This window comes from Leptinotarsa decemlineata, unplaced genomic scaffold (assembly GCF_025532065.1).
Source record: "Leptinotarsa decemlineata unplaced genomic scaffold, Ldec_3_MD MMD2_tig00000199_RagTag_RagTag, whole genome shotgun sequence".
Lineage (NCBI taxonomy): Eukaryota > Metazoa > Arthropoda > Insecta > Coleoptera > Chrysomelidae > Leptinotarsa > Leptinotarsa decemlineata.
In genome coordinates this window covers 16,410,496-16,429,920 of record NW_027412544.1, presented here as the reverse complement: position 1 = coordinate 16,429,920, position 19,425 = coordinate 16,410,496, and the positions used below count along the sequence as shown (strand labels likewise).

Below are 19,425 nucleotides of genomic sequence, written 5' to 3'. Positions count from 1 at the left end.
AGGAATAGGTATCATCCATACAAAATTAAAATGGTACACCAATTAACTGAGGATGACCCTGATCGAAGAACAGAATTCTGCGAAATCATGACGGAAACCATTGCAAGGCATCCTACCTATCTCCACAATATTTATTTTAGTGACGAATGCACTTTTTTTTTAAACGACAATGTTCACAGACGAAATTGTCGTTATTGGAGTGACACCAACCCCCACGTTTTCCGGGAAACACATACCCAATATCCAGAAGAAATTAACGTTTGGGCAGGAATATTGGGAAACTATATTGTTGGACCTCTATTTATTTATCAAAGTTTAACAGGAGAACTGCATTTGAATATGCTGGAAACTACTGTTGACCCTATAATCACTGAAATCGTCGAAGCGAATCCTAATGAATTCGATATGGATATTGTATTCCAACAAGATGGAGCACCACTACATTACTCCAGACAAGTAAGAAACTATTTGGATACTACTTTTCCCGGTCGTTGGATTGGCCGTCGAGGTCCTACAGAATGCACTGTTTGGAAACTTTGGTGTAGTAATGAATATTACTGGAGTTTTTTCCCAACACCAAATCGTTATTTTTAACACCTCGATACGTGTTTCGATCACCAAGTGATCATCTTCAAAGAGGAAGATTAAAACTAGAAACTAATGCGAGGTAACCCTATTTATGCTATATAGGTATCCCTTACAGGTAACCATCCAGGCGTACCACCCATACAGGTATACCAACCTAAATTAATTTTTCAATTTTGCCTTATCTATTATTTTACAATATATGTTCATATAAAACAATTTTCAGCTTTATAAAAATTAATTTCACAATATTGCTTATCCAAATTTATTTTTGCAATGTGTCCTTATGTAGTAATCAGTAAACCCAGCTATATTATTTTATTTTAACAAGCTATATAGTATGCTCTTTGGTATAGGTCCGTCATCGTTATTCATAATATTATTGTGTTTACTTATTTCTACACTCTCATAGGCATCTAGTTACCTATTGTTGTTAACTTGTCTAACTAATCTTAATGAACTGAAGTCTATGGAATGGTTTTGTTGCAAAATATGATGGGCGAATGCTGATTTTTCAGGTCTTCCATATTTCAAGTGTGCTATGTGTTCCCTATATCTAACTTCAATAGATCTTTTTGTCTGTCCATAATATTTTGCATCGCAGTCTTTACATTCAATTTCGTAAATTCCAGACTTTTCCGAATTCTCGACTTTGTCTTTTGGGCTTCCCAAAAGGTTCTGCAGTGTATGACTTGTTTTAAAAACCACCTTCATACCTAGTTCCTTGAAAATCTCTCCATAGTTCCTCGTATATTGGTGGTGTGGAACTAATATGTATTCATCTTGAGATATCTCTGAGAAAGGACAAAAACCAAGATGAATAGATCTCAGTTTCAATATACGAGGAACTTTGGAAAGATTTTCAAGGAACTAGGTATGAAGGAGGTTTTTAAAACACTACATAGCCTTTTGGGAAGTCCGTAAGATAAAGTCGAGAATTCGGAAAAGTCTGGAATTTCCGAAATTTAATGTAAGGACTGCGATGCAAAATATTATGGACAGACAAGAAGGTCTGTTAAAGTAAGATATAAGGAATACATAGCAAACTTAAAATATGGGAGACCTGAAAAATCAGCAGTCGCCCATCATATTTTGCAATAAAACCATTCCATAGACTTCAGTTCATTAAGATTAGTTAGACAAGTTAACAACAACAGGCAACCAGATGCCTATGAGAGTGTAGAAATAAGTAAACACAATAATATTATGAATAACGATGACCGACCTATATCAAAGAGCATACTATATAGCTTGTTGTTAAAATAAAATAATGTTGTTGGGTTTACTGATTACTACATAAGGACACATTGCAAAAATAAATTTGGATAAGCAATATTGTGAAATTAATTTTTATATAGCTGAAAATTGTTTTATATAAACATATATTATAAAATAATAGATAAGGCAAAATTGTAAAATTAATTTAGGTTGGTATACCTGTTTGGGTGGTAAGCCTGGATGGTTTACCTGTACCTATCAAAATGTATCTTCAAAGCACTCAAAGTTTCGATTGCAAAATTGACGGGAAATTCAGTCTCTGTAGTGTGGCTGAATATTTCACATGTTTCAAAATGTGTGAAACATTTTTTACGTAATTGCGATTGAAATAGTATTATTTTCTGCCTGAAGGATTTGATATTGGTGTTAAAATCAGGGAGGAGTCGATTTTTCCCTTGCAATCTCAAATTCAGTTCGTTCATATGATTTGTCAAATCGACATAGAAGGCTAACTTCCACATCCATTCACTATTTTCTAAATCGGCAAAAGAGCGCTGCTTCTCATAAAAAAAATCGATCTCTGCTCGAAGTTCAAAAAAGTGCTTAAGGACTTTTCCGCAACCAAGCCAGCGTACGGCAGTATGATATGGTAAATCATTTTCTCCAATCTGTTGAATAAACTCGCGGAATTGTAGGTGATTCAGCCCAGTGGATCTGATGAAGTTAACAACTGATATGACTGGTTTTAGAACTTCAGACATATCCAAACATTTTCCGCACAAGGACTGTTGATGAATGATACAATGTAAGACTAATGGTTTTGAACCACCATCATTTTCTACAGCCTTTGACACAAGTGCAACCACTCCTTTATTTTTACCATACATATTTTTGCCTCCATCAGTTGTTATAGATTTCAAATTCTTCCATCGAAGGTTCTTTTTATTAATAGCATTTTCAACTCCCTTAAAAATATCGACCCCAGTTGTCGTGCCGTGAATACTATCAATATCAAGAAGTACTTCATACACTTCATAGCTTTTATCTACTCCGCGAATAAAAATCAACACCTGAGCAGTATCTGACACATCCGTTGACTCATCCAGTGCTAGAGAAAACCACTCATGATGTCCATTTTTGTCAGACAGTTGAGATGATATATTTTCTGCGATATCTTGCACCTTCCGAGCCACGGTATTTGCTGACAAACTGACACTTTTAAATAAATTTCCCTTTTCGGGGCATATTTCTGCGGCTACTGCAATCAAGCATCCTTTTATCATTTCTCCATCGGTGAATGGTTTGCCACGTTTTCCGATTTCAAGAGCCACACGAAAGCTGGCGCGAGTTGCAGACTCTTGTTCAGTATTCGCTTTGGTAAACAAAGATTGCTGCGATTTGAGTCCGCGTTTCAAAGCTTCAAATTTTTCCTTCCGCAAACTTCCTGTATACTTGGAGTAACTTTGAAGATGTTTTGATTCATAGTGTCGTTTAATGTTATAGTCTTTGAGAACAGCTATGGTTTCATTACAAATTAAACGCCTTATTACTGGAGTCAATCACAAAATACTGAAAGTTCCATTTTTCTTGGAACGTTTTGCATTCACTGTCGATTTTTCGCTTCTTTCCATACTAACAAATCACACATAAAAACAATAAGTCAAATCAAAATACTTTTATTGACGGGTGTTACTTTATTTCACAATAGACAGTTTCGCTTCCTACGCAGACTAACTCGCAGTTGCGCCGCTAGCCTTTTTATATGCAATTATTACTGCCATCTCGAGGTGATCGGAATACACTAGTTAGAACCAGAACTTTCTCGAATCAACGCGGTAATTCCAAATATTTGAGTACGCCTAATGCCACCTAGCGGGTAGCTGAAAAAGATAGTACATAGTACCACTACTCACCACTAGATGTCGTTAAGTGTCACAATACACAATAATAATTGAAATTCAAAAAAAGCGTAAGTTTGCTTAGATCACGCACTTTGCGAGTATCTTAGTCTAAAAATATAGTTAAGGGCAGAAATTGGCCCTTGGAACAAACTGAAAAAATCATTATGGCCGGAAGGCTTCAAAGTTTGGAGACCCCTGGTCTAGACGAAAGTTTTTTTTCAGGGAAAGTTCCAACTATCGTTTAGTCTCCGACATATATATATATATATATATATATATATATATATATATATATATATATATAAGATTATCACTCGAATAATCAAGTTTCACTTTTGAATTTTCATTCAGCAATATGTGTGCAATTAATTGTTACCCGCTACCATATGTCTACTGAAATAATTTCTTGTTTTGAATGCAATCATTGACGAGAACCTTTTAAACGGCCACTCCTCGTTTACATTCTCTTTTAACATTCTACCAGTCTGACCGACAAATATAAAAGGCCACGCAAAAAAGTTATCCGTGTGATTATCGCAACAACCGGCAACGTTTCTTCAATTTACAGCAGCCACCTGTGCAACGTACAAGTTGTGAAAAAAATATGGTTCATAAAGTCAACACTAGTTTACAGTCATGAACATCGTTAAATTTTCTAGACCCCTGCAGAGTTTCAACAAATCCAATTACAATTAATAACAGGTTACATTGTAGATGTAGATCATAATGATAATTAGGCCAGAAAAGTATTTTGTATGTAATATTAATATCTATTCGAGCTCCTGGGAATTTCTAAAAAAAGTTGATTAATCTTCTAGAAGCAAACTCTGTGATGTCAGGTTCATCAGTGGATTTAGTGTTACCCCTTCAAGGAACATTTTACATATCAGAGTTTAGCATTCTCGAATGCAACTGGGAACTGTCTATTAGGACAATACCTGAACAAAATAGGGCTGTAGAGTGGAGACTTTACCCGCAGGCAATGCAATACAGGGGCAAGACAGCTCGGCACATTTTATGCCAATGTTAGTCTTTGGATCACAAGAGGCAAACAATATATGGACAACCCAAATTGTATCCAGAAGGATATGACTTACATCCAGCAAGAGACCTTTACAGACTAGCGCATGGTACAAGATTGTTGGATTAGATTTCATGAAAAGATGGGGGAGAAACGCAATAAGCCTTTGAGGCTGCAGATACTCAAAATAAATGTACAACTCAGATGGCTCCCAGGAAGCGAGAAAAAAGTTAAATATATCAGTTTTCTCTGCTTTGTTTTCTTTCAATTCATTTCAGTAGAATAAATCCCTGGGGATTCATAAAATAAAGTTACCTTTCCATCGCTGTTTCTCCATACCAGTATATTTTCAGAGGCTGAAATTTTGTATGTAGATTCATTTGGTATTGTAGATGTGCAATAATAAATGTTTTTCAAATATTTCAAGTGGGGCGCCAGCTGCGGGGGAAGAAGGCACGCCCACAAAACAAAATTATTTTTTCATAACTGCTTCTCCATGCCCTTAAGTTTCCGGTTGGTGAATTACTATTTAGTATCAGCATTGCACCCGTGCGGGGCCGAGGGGGTTCGCTAGTAGAAAATAAAGAGTCAATAAAAAATCAAATGACCCCACAAACAGTATTACAAATTCATTTCAACTATTACCGACTCAACAACCACCGACAGACACCTTTCACAACGAACGTTATGCCATATTACATTCTAGGAGTATCTAAGACGAATTGGAAATAATTGTAGTTAGAACTTACAAAACAACAAATACACTGAGATCTATACTCACACATACAAAACTCAACAACACAGAAGAAAAAACGAAAAATTGCATTTATGAGATACCTTGTGAAAGTCAAAGACTACAGAATACTATAAGACGTGTCACTCGCTCATTTTTCGACATCTGAGAAATCTCGCCGCCCGCTAGCGACAGCGGGTAATTACCAGCCGAGGTAGTACAGTGTGTCGCTTGAAGTTACCAGTTCTCGTCGGCCACGAGATATAAAGGTTGTCCGTATTGTTTGGTATTGTCAAAGACTACAGAATCGGTAAACTTTGGTATTGTGATAGTGTTGTGTTCGTTCGGAGTTCGAAATATTTATTTTGTGAAAATGTCGACGTATTGCTCAGTGGATGGTTGTCTGAGTACGGTGGGAAGCCCAGGTATTTCGTTTTTCCGCTGCCCAAAGTACAGTGAAAGGTATGCATTCAATATATTCACCATTAATTTTTATTTTACCTATCTATACCTTTTATGGTTTTGTTGTATAAAATTATTCATAACGAAATATACCGCCGGCATTTGCCAATCCAAACTCATTTCAATCTTTTTTCAAAATGTTCAGTTTATCGATTGATATACTTGAATTTTTTTTTAGGTGTCAACGTTGGAAAAATGTATTAGGCTTCATTGGGAATCATAGATATGCTACTCTTACCCCAGAGCAGAGTCACAATAGAATTAAAATTTGCAGCTTACATTTTAGAGCCGATGATATTGTGAATTCTCGTATTCATAGCTATAATGTTCCTTCATTGCTTCTGCCTCAAGATGGTTCTCAGAAAGGTTGGTTCAGTGAAGTTTATAGATTCAAATGATGAAAAAATCTTATTCCACTTTTTAACATATGAAATTTACAATATCAATTTTGTTGTTTAAACCTTCCAGATGATGATGCCATTGCCGGTACTAGCAAGGATTTTATTTACATTGATGCTCAGGTTCAAACGGATCAATTAGGATCACGAGGTGAAATATCTTTTCGTTATATTATATACTTACCTGATCTATTTTTATATGCTTCGGAAAAAAAAACGATGACAAGAAAACAATTATTGAAAGTACGTACATCTTTCTTTTAGATGAATGCAGCCAAACATCTGCTAAACTCTCTTCGGGAACTCCAAGAAAAGTGGCATTACGAAAAAAAATTGTATCACTAGAGAAAACAGTAGCTTCAACATCAAAAAGAGCACTGGACGAAACCGGAATTACTCTGGATGATGTTTTCAAGTTTCTGGATCGAAAATATCCTGAGCAATATTGTAAGCTCTTGAAAGCACAGCTTTCTTTGATAAATAAAGCACCAAAAGGGTCCAGGTATAGTGACGAATTCAAACAGTTTGCATTGACTCTTTATTTTCTTGGTCCGAAAGCATACAAAAAATTTTCAACAATTTGTAGATTACCGTCAAAAAGTACACTTCATCGTTTCACGAAAAATTGGATTGTTGAACCAGGCTTCAACGATTTTATTTTTCGTGTTATTGAATTCAGGATTGGGCTCATGAAGGAGAATGAAAGATATTGTATTTTATGCCTAGACGAAATATCTTTGAAATCTCATCTTTATTATGATATTTCCAGAGACAAAATAGTAGGTTTCCAAACAAGTTTGAATGGGACCTCTACTGACATAGCAAGTAGTGCTCTAACAGTAATGTTCAGAGGTTTGGCAAGCAATTGGAAAATACCACTTGCATACTTTTTCTATAAGACATCAGCAACTTCTGATGATTTGAAAGATATTTTGTTCAAAACGGTACGAAGATGCAAAAGTATAGGCCTAAATGTCATGGGGGTGGTTTCCGATCAGGGTTCAAATTTTCAGAAGTTGGTGAAAACTTTGAATGTTACAGACGAAAATCCCATATTTCTGATAGACGATCATAAACTTGTATATTTGTTTGATATCCCGCACTTGCTGAAGTCGACACGAAACAATTTGTTTTCCTATCAGTTTTTACTTCAGGGTGGAGAAACAAGAAAACATTACATAGAAACAATGTATAATTATGATAGAACTAAACAATATAAATTGGCTCTTAAACTTAATAATGACCACATTTATCGAAATAATTTTCAAAAAATGAAAGTCACGTTGGCTTCCCAAGTTCCCATCAAGAGATATTGTTGACCATGTAATAGAGATGGAAAACATATTCATTGAAAATTTTGATAAAATCGGCAGTGAGAAGGGAATTGGACAGTATTTGAAAACAAAATATTCGAAAATTCTTTTCTCACATCCATGTCAAAAATTCCTCTTCGATTATTATATATCTTTATATACAAGAGTTCGGATATACTTTACTTTAAAATTCATGAACCAGGACATGAAGATTGTTAGGAAACATAAATCATGCAATGTAAAATTGAATATTTTAAATCATTTATAAACATATAACATTATATAATTGTATTATTTTTGTTAATAAAACATGTTTTTCTGAATGTATGTTTATCATTTCATCAGTAAATCACTCTGATCTGTTTCTTAGATCATTTATTCATGAGTTTATCTATCATGTTTCTAGAAGTTGATCGACAAACAACTACTTTCGTATCTTTGTTTATCTGTCTGATACAACCGAGCAAGCGAAGTTTCAACTTCGGAACGTCCCCTGTAGATATCGCGAATAGGAACTGCCCTCGTATAACTGTCATGCGGCCGGCGGCTTCCAGACATCGTTTGTCGGCGATATGATTTATGGAAATCGCAAAAAATGCAATCCTGAGCCGTACCGACAAACGAATTCCTTGGAGTGAACCAACTTATAGTATTCGGTAAACTTTGGTGAAAGTTATATTCCTGAAACTATTATTGAGACTAATTAAAGTGCGTGAGAATTATTATTCAGATTACATCAGAAATAGACAACTATTTTAGATAAATTTCTATTGTATATATTCTTATTGATATATGAGATTTTCTTTCCAAAATTCTGTTTGTATGAAATTTTTATTTCTACGGTTTATTATTAATTGTTATAAATAACTTATAACTGAAATCCGACATTTGGGAAGTGATTTTTCTTTCAAAAAATAAGTTGAACTGAAAAGTTGCCTCTATTATTAAAAAAAATTGTTAAACTTGTGTGTTTCAGATCTAAATCTGCTTGAATACCACTACATTCCGGAAGAATTAAAATCGCATTATTTCCAAATGGGTTAACTGGGACTGTGGAAAATACATTCAAGTTATGTCATAATTGTAACAATTGTTATGGTTTAACGCTCTGATCATCAACCTGGAAGTTGCTATGATATACATTAGTAGATATGATAAATAAAGTATGGTCTTCATCGGCCCACACACAACAATAATCATATCATTCAAAATCCGAATTATTCAACGAAATATCGTAATATCAATAAAAAAATGGTGAAAAACGGATAGAAAGGTTTTACGACCTTACAAGTGTTGACAATCGTCATTGGGTGATGACTAACTGGCTTGTTACTATTTACAGGCGAATTGTCAATTTTCCAGTTCAGTGCACGTTAGCACTTTTTCTCAGTTGATTAACGAGGAAAATTTTGTTCAATAATTGATGATGATTTCAACTTCAAAGCTTAAGTTTTTTGAGTTTACTCCTATATTATCATTTACTTTTTCTGAAAATAATCTTGACATATAATGCTCGCACACCAAGCTCTGTCGATAAAATACTCGCAAAATCATGATGCAAATAATTTTGTTTAATGCTTTTATGTATAATAATTTAGGATAGAATCTAGTCATTCACTTAGCAATGTTAGCACCGATTAAACTAAGTGCACCCAGAACTTTTAAATAGTAATGCTGGTGAAGGTGTTTTAGGTTTAGCGTCTGAAGAGCTTTTTTATTTTTTCAAAGTTTCTATAATTGCTTGACTGGACGCTTCGTTCTCAGTCCATCTCTTCATCGACATCCTCAACTTCATGCCCTTAATCTTGTGTACATGAGAGAGTAATGGAAAAATAATAAAATAAAAACACTTCAGAAGCAGCAAGAGTGACAATAAATTAATATACGATATTTATTGAAAACACCTTTTCTAAACCAGCACAAAAATACAGTCTCTCGACATACGTTTCGTTAACCATGTTAGCGTCATCTGTAGTTTTAGTAGTGCAGTTGTAATTATCTCCTAATGAAGCTAGTTTGGTTAGCGAAACGTGCGTCGAGTATTAGTAGTATATTAGCTCTGGTGTCAGAAAAGGTTTTACAATAGATTCATTCTACGCCAGAGGTTCTGATTCTACCTAGCATATGATATACCTAGTTCCCAAAAGGTTATGACTCATAAGGGCGCAGATTACGAATTCACGCTTCAACACTCCTCCATTGAGTGTTTCAAAAACATCGCATTTGATTTGTAGCAGTATATGATACGGATCGAAGTTATAGTACAGTAAATCTTTATTTTTCGATTTAAGTAAGCTTGTTTAACTTTATTGTTAAAAAAAGTGTGTTCCTGATTTAAGTTACTTTATTTTATTTTTATTGTTGGAAAGTTGTTAACTAATCTTTCAGTGAAGTAGCCAGTTGCATTTGTTTTCTAACTTCAAGGTAAGAAATTTAGTTGAATAATTATTAATATTACCAGTGCCAAGAAAATTTCTGAAAACGTTTTCTTATTACACACTGAACATTACAACTGGTTGTTCAAAAAATGTTTTTGAGATCTTATAATCTTTTTATCGACAGTAAAATACATGCACATTTTTATAGAATATATATTGTTCTTTATAACTATTCTGATTTACTAGAGATAATCTTGATAAAACAGAAGAGATTTATAACTGACCACGAACAAATCTTTACTTCGTGCCAACTTCTTCAGTATATAGTGAAACCAAAAATTATACTATTTGATACCCAATTCAAGTGACTTGGCAAACAGCAAGAATCATCTTAAATGAAGAAACTTTACTCATATGGTTTCAATGAAAAATTTTCTAAATATAGGACTGTCACAAGCGGGCAAATAGTAAATTTTTAGTTCCGGATATGTGAAAAGGTTGTTAACCTTATAACTATATATAATGATATAGGTAAGAAACAATGTCATAAACATTATACTCCATATGTTAAATGGGGTTCATAGGAAAACGCTAGGTACTATAATAATTCAACAACAATTTCATTACTTGTGATGCACTGTTTGGAATCTTTGGTGTAGTCTTTCCCAAGACCAAACCGTTATTTTAACACTCCGACACGTGTTTCTATCACCAAGCGATCGTCTCAGCGATCAAACTCAGTTTGATCTTCCTCCAGTAATATATTTTTTAACAATTTCATTGTGAACAATAAGCACGATTAAGATATTCCTCTAGTAGAGGCTCCCGTTAATAAGTGTTTTTGAATTTTTCATATGTATGAATAACTTGTAACACATAAGATTATGCATGGGCACTAGAAAGTAGTTTTCCTTCGTTATGTTGCCTCAACTAATTGCCATGACTCTAAAATAGAAATATGTATGTGAATACAAATACGAAACTTTCGGGCTAGACAAATATTGATCTGACTTCTTACTAATGAGTTAACAAACGAACAAAGTTATAGAAAAAAGAATATACGAATTGGAACAGGTTTTATACAAGAAAATAAATTGACTATGGGGACCATGATTATTCATTTAAATACAGAAATGTATGTTTCTTAGAATAACCAGAATGTTTGTTTCTAGTAGATATTTGAGTTGACATCTCTCGAAAAAATAAAGTGAAAACATGCAAACCGTGGAAAAAGTGCAAAACTCTGTAAACACTTTCCTTGAAACTATTTAAATATTCAAAATAATTGTTATTGTGACAAATATGAAGGAAAAATCAATTTCTGAGTTGTCTATTTTCCTATATGATTCAACTCCTCCTTTGTCATTGAAGGAAACCTCGCTTTCCAAAACCCTCATTAGCTGCTAAAAGTATAGTTCAACTAAACGATAATGCAACCTACCTTCCAACTATATTTGATAATATAGTTATTCAATAATCATTTCTGATTATATAAGAATCACAATAACTTAATATAATCTATATAATAAATATTATGAAAATTTCGTTTATATAGGTGATTGGGAAAGTAGAGATTCAAATATCAGGGTGATAATTGAAAATACTTCTGAATACTACTTACTCACATACATACAATCGATCGCTTCAAAAACACTTCACTAACTTTCTTCGAAAGCTTCTAATAATTCCTCTTCCATATTCTCTGTTTCACTATCACTGTCGTTATTTAAATCAATAATGTATTATTTATTTCCACCATTAATATGGAAGTGTCCAATCTCCATATATTCTTTTTCAACTGAAATTACTTTTTTAACCCTTTTCTGCCAGTCTTCTTCGGTAATATTAGATACTTCTTCTTTAACTAGCTCTATTACCGTCTTATCAAATTTTGGAAAATAATTTTTACGCCTGATGATTCGTTTCAATTTTCCCCAAATCAACTCGATGGGATTGAAAACACAAAAATATGGGGAAAGTCTCAATATGGTGTGTCCATACTTTTCAGCAATACTCTCAAGGGCATACACTTTTTCAAATGTTTTTGTCTGTAAAACTTCAAGTAGTTGGTTTTTGGTATAGTTATCTTTAAAACACAAATTGTTTTCCATGAAAAAACTTTGTATTTCATCTTTCCTCGAATTTTTATTCGGTACTTTGATGAGTTGTCGCGAATGATAGGAAGCGTTGTCAAGAACTATTACACTATTCGCATCCAAATTTGGGATTAATGTGTTTTCAAACCATTCCTCAAAAATATCAACTTCAAAGTTTTTATGATAGAAAACATTGCAGTCCTCAAGTTTTTTCCACATAATTTCAAAGAATTCGGAACCCATCCTTTACTTCCTCCGCAATGCACAATGATTAGTCGCGATCCTTTGTTTGCAGGCATGTTAGGCGTACACATTCACGAACCGTCAGTTTCGTTCAAATAGAAAATTTGCCGTTTTTCTTGTCTATATTTAGTTATTTGTTCTAAGTATTTGTTACGCGATTCCACTATTCTTCTGCTTTCCGTTTGTTTATTATTTTAAATCTAAATCCTAGTTTCTTAATCCAATCACAGCAGTATTCAATATCTTCTTTATGATTTCAGTTGTAGGAATCTCATTGCTTTTGTAACAGTCGTATATTGTTTTTTTCAATGATTTTAATAGATGAACATCTAAAGGTTTTGGTAATCCCGTATTACATCGCCTCTTGCGTTTATAAGGTTTGTTTTTGACTATTTTACGTACAGTTGAGAAAAGAATTTCTATCAAATCTGATGTTGCTTGTAATAGTTTGTTTCCCTCGAAACCAAACTTGAGATGTAGATTCTTATATACATTGAAACATACTCTCTGTGTTTCAATATTCAAATGCATCCGAATCTTATTCACTGGTATCTCTTTTTCGCATTGTTCACTATGGCGATTACAATCACTACACAGGAAAACGTCTGCGTTGTTCTCACACTTGTTATTACTCTTAGTACTTGTCCAAGGACGCCACATTTTAAACAGATAACAACAATTTTAAGTAATCATAACTACACCAATACCGCGATCAGTTTCTGAACTGAACATTGACGACACAACGGTGATACTCATCCCCACATTCTATTCGTCACCGTAACATGACTTCAAATTCAATTTTATGACTCTTCAGCCAATCATAAAAATTATCCAAAAGGAACCGCCAATTCTTCAGTCCACGTGGACTAGTTCGCAGCGGCATTATTTCTCTGTATTGGTTTTTTTGGCCTTTGAGATGCCGATAGCTTTAAGTATTCATAATAAAGGTTACTTCGACTATGCCAGTTTTTATGAAATATTCTCCTAGGTCTGTGAGTAACTTTTCTGTATCATGAACTCTGTAACATGAAACGACTGAATTATCAATCAACGTCAATATAAACCTATTGTGACCAGGTCCCCTATAGCTGAATTGAATAACACATTTCTGAAATGAATTGCATCAACCTATGAATATACTGAACTGAGCCACCCAGTATACACAATTAAAATCTTTGTAAAATCCCTACACAAACAGTAATCTGAAACCAGAGTCCAAAGTCTGCACTGTCTGCAGTCAGTCGCATCCCCTTACATTTCTCTCAGCAATGCCATCCATTAACGTGCTCCAAATAACTTGGCGCTATATTTCAATGCAATGCACTGTTCTATCTTTAGATACGTTCATTCACCCAAACCACTCGACAATGAGAAAAATCAATATAGTAATCGTTGAGATGTCGGATCTCTTAAAAAAGTGTTTGCATCTAAAAATAAATTGAACGCTATTCCAGAGCATAAAGCATTGGTGATATAAAAGGACGTTGTCATCCAATCATAAGCTGTTATGTTCATATCTTGATACTTAGCAGTTTATATTTCCTCTTGCAAAGAACGAATGTTACACAACTTGAACTTCAAATTTTATGCCTCTATATTATTCATTGTGGATTGATGAATTTAAACAAGTTTTTTGTCATGATAACGTTTATCTTCGGGAATATTTTCCTTTATTGAGTAGGTCTTGGTCGGCACTCTACATATTAGGGAGCAATTGCAAAAGCTATATCATAGGAATTGGAACCCGTTGCAAGATTGTAACTCTACAGTCTACACTGTTGAAAATTTAAGTAATTTTTTCAAACATGAGAAAAAAATTCAGAGATAAAACTCTGTACTACGCTAATAACCTGATACATGTTGTAAAAATGAAAAGCTGACAACTTAAAGCAAGGCAATCGGGGTAGAACCTTAATTTAGTTTGTGAGTATTCAGGTGAAAATGAGCTTCCTGTTGGAAATTATGTAATGATTTTAATGAGCAAGTGAAAACAACGTGGACGAATTTCAAACGTTCTTAGAAGCACTGAAAGATGAAATATTTTGAACCTACAAAATCCTAAATAATTTAGAATTACATTAGTTGTTGAAGAGACTCATCCTGAAAGTATACACCGATTACCATCAGAAAATATTTTTGTTTTCTATGTTATGGAACATATGTTGACAAGACTGTTTTCTATGTTTACAATGTATATTATTAATTTTTATACAGGTATTTGCAATATGTTTCGTTTTGAGGTTTATTGAAATTTAAGTTCTACCAAACGAAAATATTTCATATTTAATATTAGTTTCATAATACTTGATAATTATCATAATATCTATATTATAAACAAGCGTTAATATATAGATTGCAAAGAATGATGAACAAATTGGAAATGTTCATATGTTGAGGGATCAGGAAGAAATGTATATGACTTTGATTTGTATTTGAGTTAATGATTGGTTTTATTTTTTTCAAAATGAAACAGCTCAGTCATCAAACTGTGAAGTTTGAAAATATATAATAATAATAATAAAGGTATTTTATTAATTTTCAATTATATTCATACATGTGAAATAAAAAAAGTAAATGGGCGAGAATCAGTGTGGCAATCGGCCACAAACACAAAAAAAACATTGATTACTTTTAAATGCATCTACGTTACAAGGAATATAAACATTGCAATCACTAAATTAATAAATCTCAGTTCAAATTGAAGATAAAGATTAGTCAAGGAAACACATAAATTATTTCTTTTAAACACTGTAAATGCTCAATTGATAATTCTCAGATCGAACTAATTAATAATTCTCATATCGAACTAAAGAGAAGAGTGGGAAAAATGATCAAAAAAATAAAAAATAGAACTTACTATCTATCGAGAAATCTGATGATACGCGTCCGGAAAGTCGATAATGAGAGTTCTTTCAACTCTGGTGGTATTTTGTTCATACATTTGCTAACGTGAAAGGAAAATGAATGTCTGTAAAATTGTGTGTGAAACATTGGGGGAGTAAGCAAACACTTTCGTCGAATGTTAATAATATGTACGTCAGAGCGAAATGTTATCTTACTACACAAATAGGGGGGGTTTTGGTTTTAAAAATCTATTTTTCCGTTACTTTCGCAACTATCGCACCCCTACGAACGACAACCCTCAGAAGTCGAAACTTGTGCGAGCTGAGGATTAACGAGGTCTTACATTTTAACGTGTGATTCTTAACACGGGGTTTTGGTATTTTAAAACTTTGTAAAAGAAACAGGCAGAATGATCACTCATATTAAGCCATTTGTTTGTTTTCAATGTGTATGAAATCCTATCGTATTTTTGATGCCATAGATTAACTTCAAGCAACTATTGTGGGGCTTTTGAAGTCGTTTGATATCAATGGATATCAACCCGGATAACAAAAGTCACATAGTAAACTTTTAATTTTTTTAATAAATAACTGTCTATTTTGATAAATCAGTTCGAGATTACAGTATGCTTTTTGTAGACTTGTGCTGATCTTGGTCAATCCACAAACCCAGATTCTTAACTTCATTAGAAAGTATTAAAGGGGTTCAATCTGAATGATATCAAAGTAGTTTGCAATAAATTCTTTTCTTGCATTCTTCCTTCCAAAAACAATTGCAACAGTTTTATTTGAATTCAGTTTTAGGCAATGATTATTGGATAATTGTTCAAGATTATATAGATCAAAATTCAAAGCACTAATAGCCTGAGAGTATTGTTCTGGTTTGAAATATAATTGTGTATCATCAGCATAATAGTGCTGCGTGCATGATAGGAAGGACTTGCAACTATATAGACTGAGGAGTAGAGGCTTCAATACTGACCTTTGTGGAACTCCTTCTCTTCAAAATTATGTCATTACAAGTTTAGCAAATGTATATCCTGATCCAGGAAACCCTCAAGTTCCAGTGAATACGAGATGGTTTCGGTAGGATGAAGCACCACCACATTACCAAGTTAATATCCGGCAATACCTCGATACAAAATTTCTCAATCGGTGGATAGGGAGGCGAGGATCGATTGAATGGCCAGCTCGATCACCTGATCTTTCATCATTAGATTTCTTTTTATGGGGATATGTAAAGAGCAATGTGTACAAAACTAAACCTTCAGATTTGAATGACTTAACAGAACGAATAACGCTTGCGATTAGGTCGGTCAAGAATGATATAAATAATGTTAGAAGACCGTTTTATTTTAGGATGTTGCCAAGACGTTCGCGGTGAACATTTTGAACATCTACTTCGTTAACATCCATTACAAGCATTACATTTTGATTTTTGAGTGTATTTTATCGAATTTCGGTAACAACATGATTTTAATTTATTTTATCTTAATTGTTGCAATAAATTCGAAAGCTATAACATTTTTGAATAGAGAATGAAGAGAACTTTCGAACGATATATCACAAACCTATACTTCCCATTTAAAAAATTGTGGGTTGTACCTGTCATTCGAAGGGGCTTGAAGGTAGGGGTGACATTTTTACGTTAAAGAATGTCATATTATAATTTACATTTGACGTGTTTCGGGATTTTTTTAAATATGTACAGTAACCGAAATAATGAATTTATTCCATTTGGCTTTTACACACTGTATGTAATGTTTGAGTTTTATTTATCTGTGATTCACCATATGTAGGTACATTACTCGTATGTATCATTAATGGTGAATAAACAATTATTATCGATCTGCTTGGCAGCGATTGGGTGGCATATCAGATGAAATCATTTTACTCTGCTCAGTTAATTTTCACAAATACAATGAACTATGAAAAAGTCGTAAAACTGAATTTATTTTGAAACAGAAAGGGTTACTGCGTCGTATAATGCAGTTCAATCGTGTAATTGCTCATCACGTCTGATATATTGAAGTATTGAAAATTCTGATTTCTATTTCTGATTTCTGATGATCTATTGATAAATATACCAATTTCTTGTACGTTGGAAAAGAGTGTATGTGTGTCTGTACAAGTTCTAATGCGTCCTGGAATTTGAAAGTGATTTTACGAAAATTTCTGGTGAAAAATTAAAATATCAAAAAAGAAATTGCAGAAATAAATAAATGAAAATGACTGAGCTCAATGGCTTTGTAGTTGACGCCTCACAAAAAAGCCTATATTAGCTTACTGTAGAAGAACTACAACTGATTTTAGCAGAGTTTAGCAATATTTGATACTTTTTCATGAACTACACCTTACGATTTGATATTCACAATTTTTTCCAAAATATATAACGACTCGTTTCGCTATCTTTTCATAGTGAATGACATACTGAAAGTTAATTCTATCATTTACTCTAATTTTTATATACCCCAAATATTCATGAGTGAAAGATACATACCCAGGTACTTCTTCGATCATGATTACCTGGAGCATATTACTTACATCAATCCTACATCAATAATATAATGTCAGTTGTCTAAGAAAAGGAGCTCAGTTATGGTGATCTATTTAAATCCAACTGGTCATTCAGTAAAATGTTTGAATTTTTAAGTTTATTAATTTCCATATAGCTTTAAACCTTTATTTTCTATGTGTAAAATATCAAAATCTCCGTTAAAGATTTTCTTCTAAAAGATGATTTGGATATGTTGAACTTGTTTCCTCATTTACATAGATCATATGATGTTCCTGGATTCGATTCCTTAATGTTCTACCAGTTTGACCAGTATATACCTTAGGACAAGTTCCATAATTTAATTTATATACTCCTAATTTTTCGAATTTAGATGTTCTTCTTTATTACTCTTAACCAACTTTCCTAACATATTACCTATTCTAAATACAATTTTTATATCTTGTTTCTTAGAAAATGAAGCCACTTTTTCGGTTGTTTGTCCAAAATACGTTAAAGCTTTATAATTTTGATTATCTGACTTATCAATGGGAAAACGGGGCTTTTGCGTAGAATTTTTTGGAAACTATTTTGTCCATTGATCCGTTGTTTACTGCAATTTGCTTAATGACATCGAGTTCTTAATTAAAATTATCTATTCAAAGAACAACCGACATTGTATTATTGATGTGGAATTGTTATAATATGTTCCAAGTCTAGGTAAACATAATTTGAGGAGGTACCTTAGGAATATAAAAATTGAGTAGAAGCTCTTGGTAATTATGATCGAAGAAGAACCTGTGTATGCATCTTTTACTTATGATTACGTGGGGTATATAAAAATTACAGTATACAGCGTGACTCATGGTTGATGGTAGGTTAGACGTTTTTGATAAACGCAACGCAGGATTTTTCTGAAAGTTTTACATCTTACATTTCCTTAACTGTTCTATCGATCTAAAATAATATTTTCAGCACTTTCATCAAAAAGTCCTAGCAACTTAATTTTTTAAATAAAACACCCCATATATTAACACATTTTTGGAATCGCTCTTTTATTATAATATATATGGTCCAAAATATAGCCGTAATAGAATTAAGTACGTCAGTACTCTTAATTCATGAAAAGTTAATATTTTGATGATAATTTAGCCAAACCCGAAATATTTAATTAACACCAAGAAATCAACTCCATATTATACAGGGCGTGCTAAACCCACTGTATATTATTCGATAAATTGAAAGATGATGGAAAATGCTTCAAGATGATATATCATGTCCCTATATCTAAATCATAAAGATTCTTTAATAAAGTCACTTCTTTTGGAAACAATATTTTTTTAAGAATTTGGTTTTAGGTAGCAATGGAAATATCAAGCTTGATAACAGTTTGGTTACTTTTATAAGTAGTTTATAAATAGTTATCGACGGTGTTTCAAAACATCTTCCAAAATGAATGCAAATATCGATTATTCAAACGAAGTTTTTATGACATTACTTATTACACATGAACAAAGTTATCAAATCATTGTCAAAACGTGCAGAAAATTGAACCAAATGTATCCTGAATTAACACCAATGAACGAGAGGAAGTTTTTGGATTACAAAATAATTTCCTTAACTATGGCTCGAAGTTTCCAGGGAACAACTGTACCAAAAATCAGGCATTTCTAGTTAAAAAGTAAGATTTTCTGGGCTATTACATGTGAAAGTACAGAAAAAATAACATAATTAGGATGA

General features: G+C 33.1%; 2 protein-coding genes across 2 annotated transcripts in view; one reads left to right on the top strand and one right to left on the bottom strand.

Annotated features, from left to right (window-relative positions):
* The window catches only part of LOC111503625 (uncharacterized), a 140,144-nt gene that overhangs the window by 102,636 nt on the left and 18,083 nt on the right, over positions 1 to 19,425 (bottom strand). The window lies entirely within an intron of this gene.
* LOC141481474 (uncharacterized) lies at positions 5,577 to 7,954 on the top strand. The gene is made up of 3 exons (XM_074173069.1): positions 5,577 to 6,286; positions 6,389 to 6,469; positions 6,583 to 7,954. Exons 1-3 carry the CDS (start codon positions 6,058 to 6,060, stop codon positions 7,635 to 7,637), a joined length of 1,365 nt encoding a protein of 454 aa, XP_074029170.1. The 5' UTR covers positions 5,577 to 6,057; the 3' UTR covers positions 7,638 to 7,954.

Bases quoted from the DNA above. Each gene is read 5' to 3' on its own strand.
- LOC141481474 (XM_074173069.1), top strand. From the start codon at position 6,058: ATGTTCAGTTTATCGATTGATATACTTGAATTTTTTTTTAGGTGTCAA. The intron at 6,287-6,388 runs GTTGGTTCAGTG...TAAACCTTCCAG, and splicing joins TCAAGATGGTTCTCAGAAAG to ATGATGATGCCATTGCCGGT. The intron at 6,470-6,582 runs GTGAAATATCTT...TCTTTCTTTTAG, and splicing joins GGATCAATTAGGATCACGAG to ATGAATGCAGCCAAACATCT.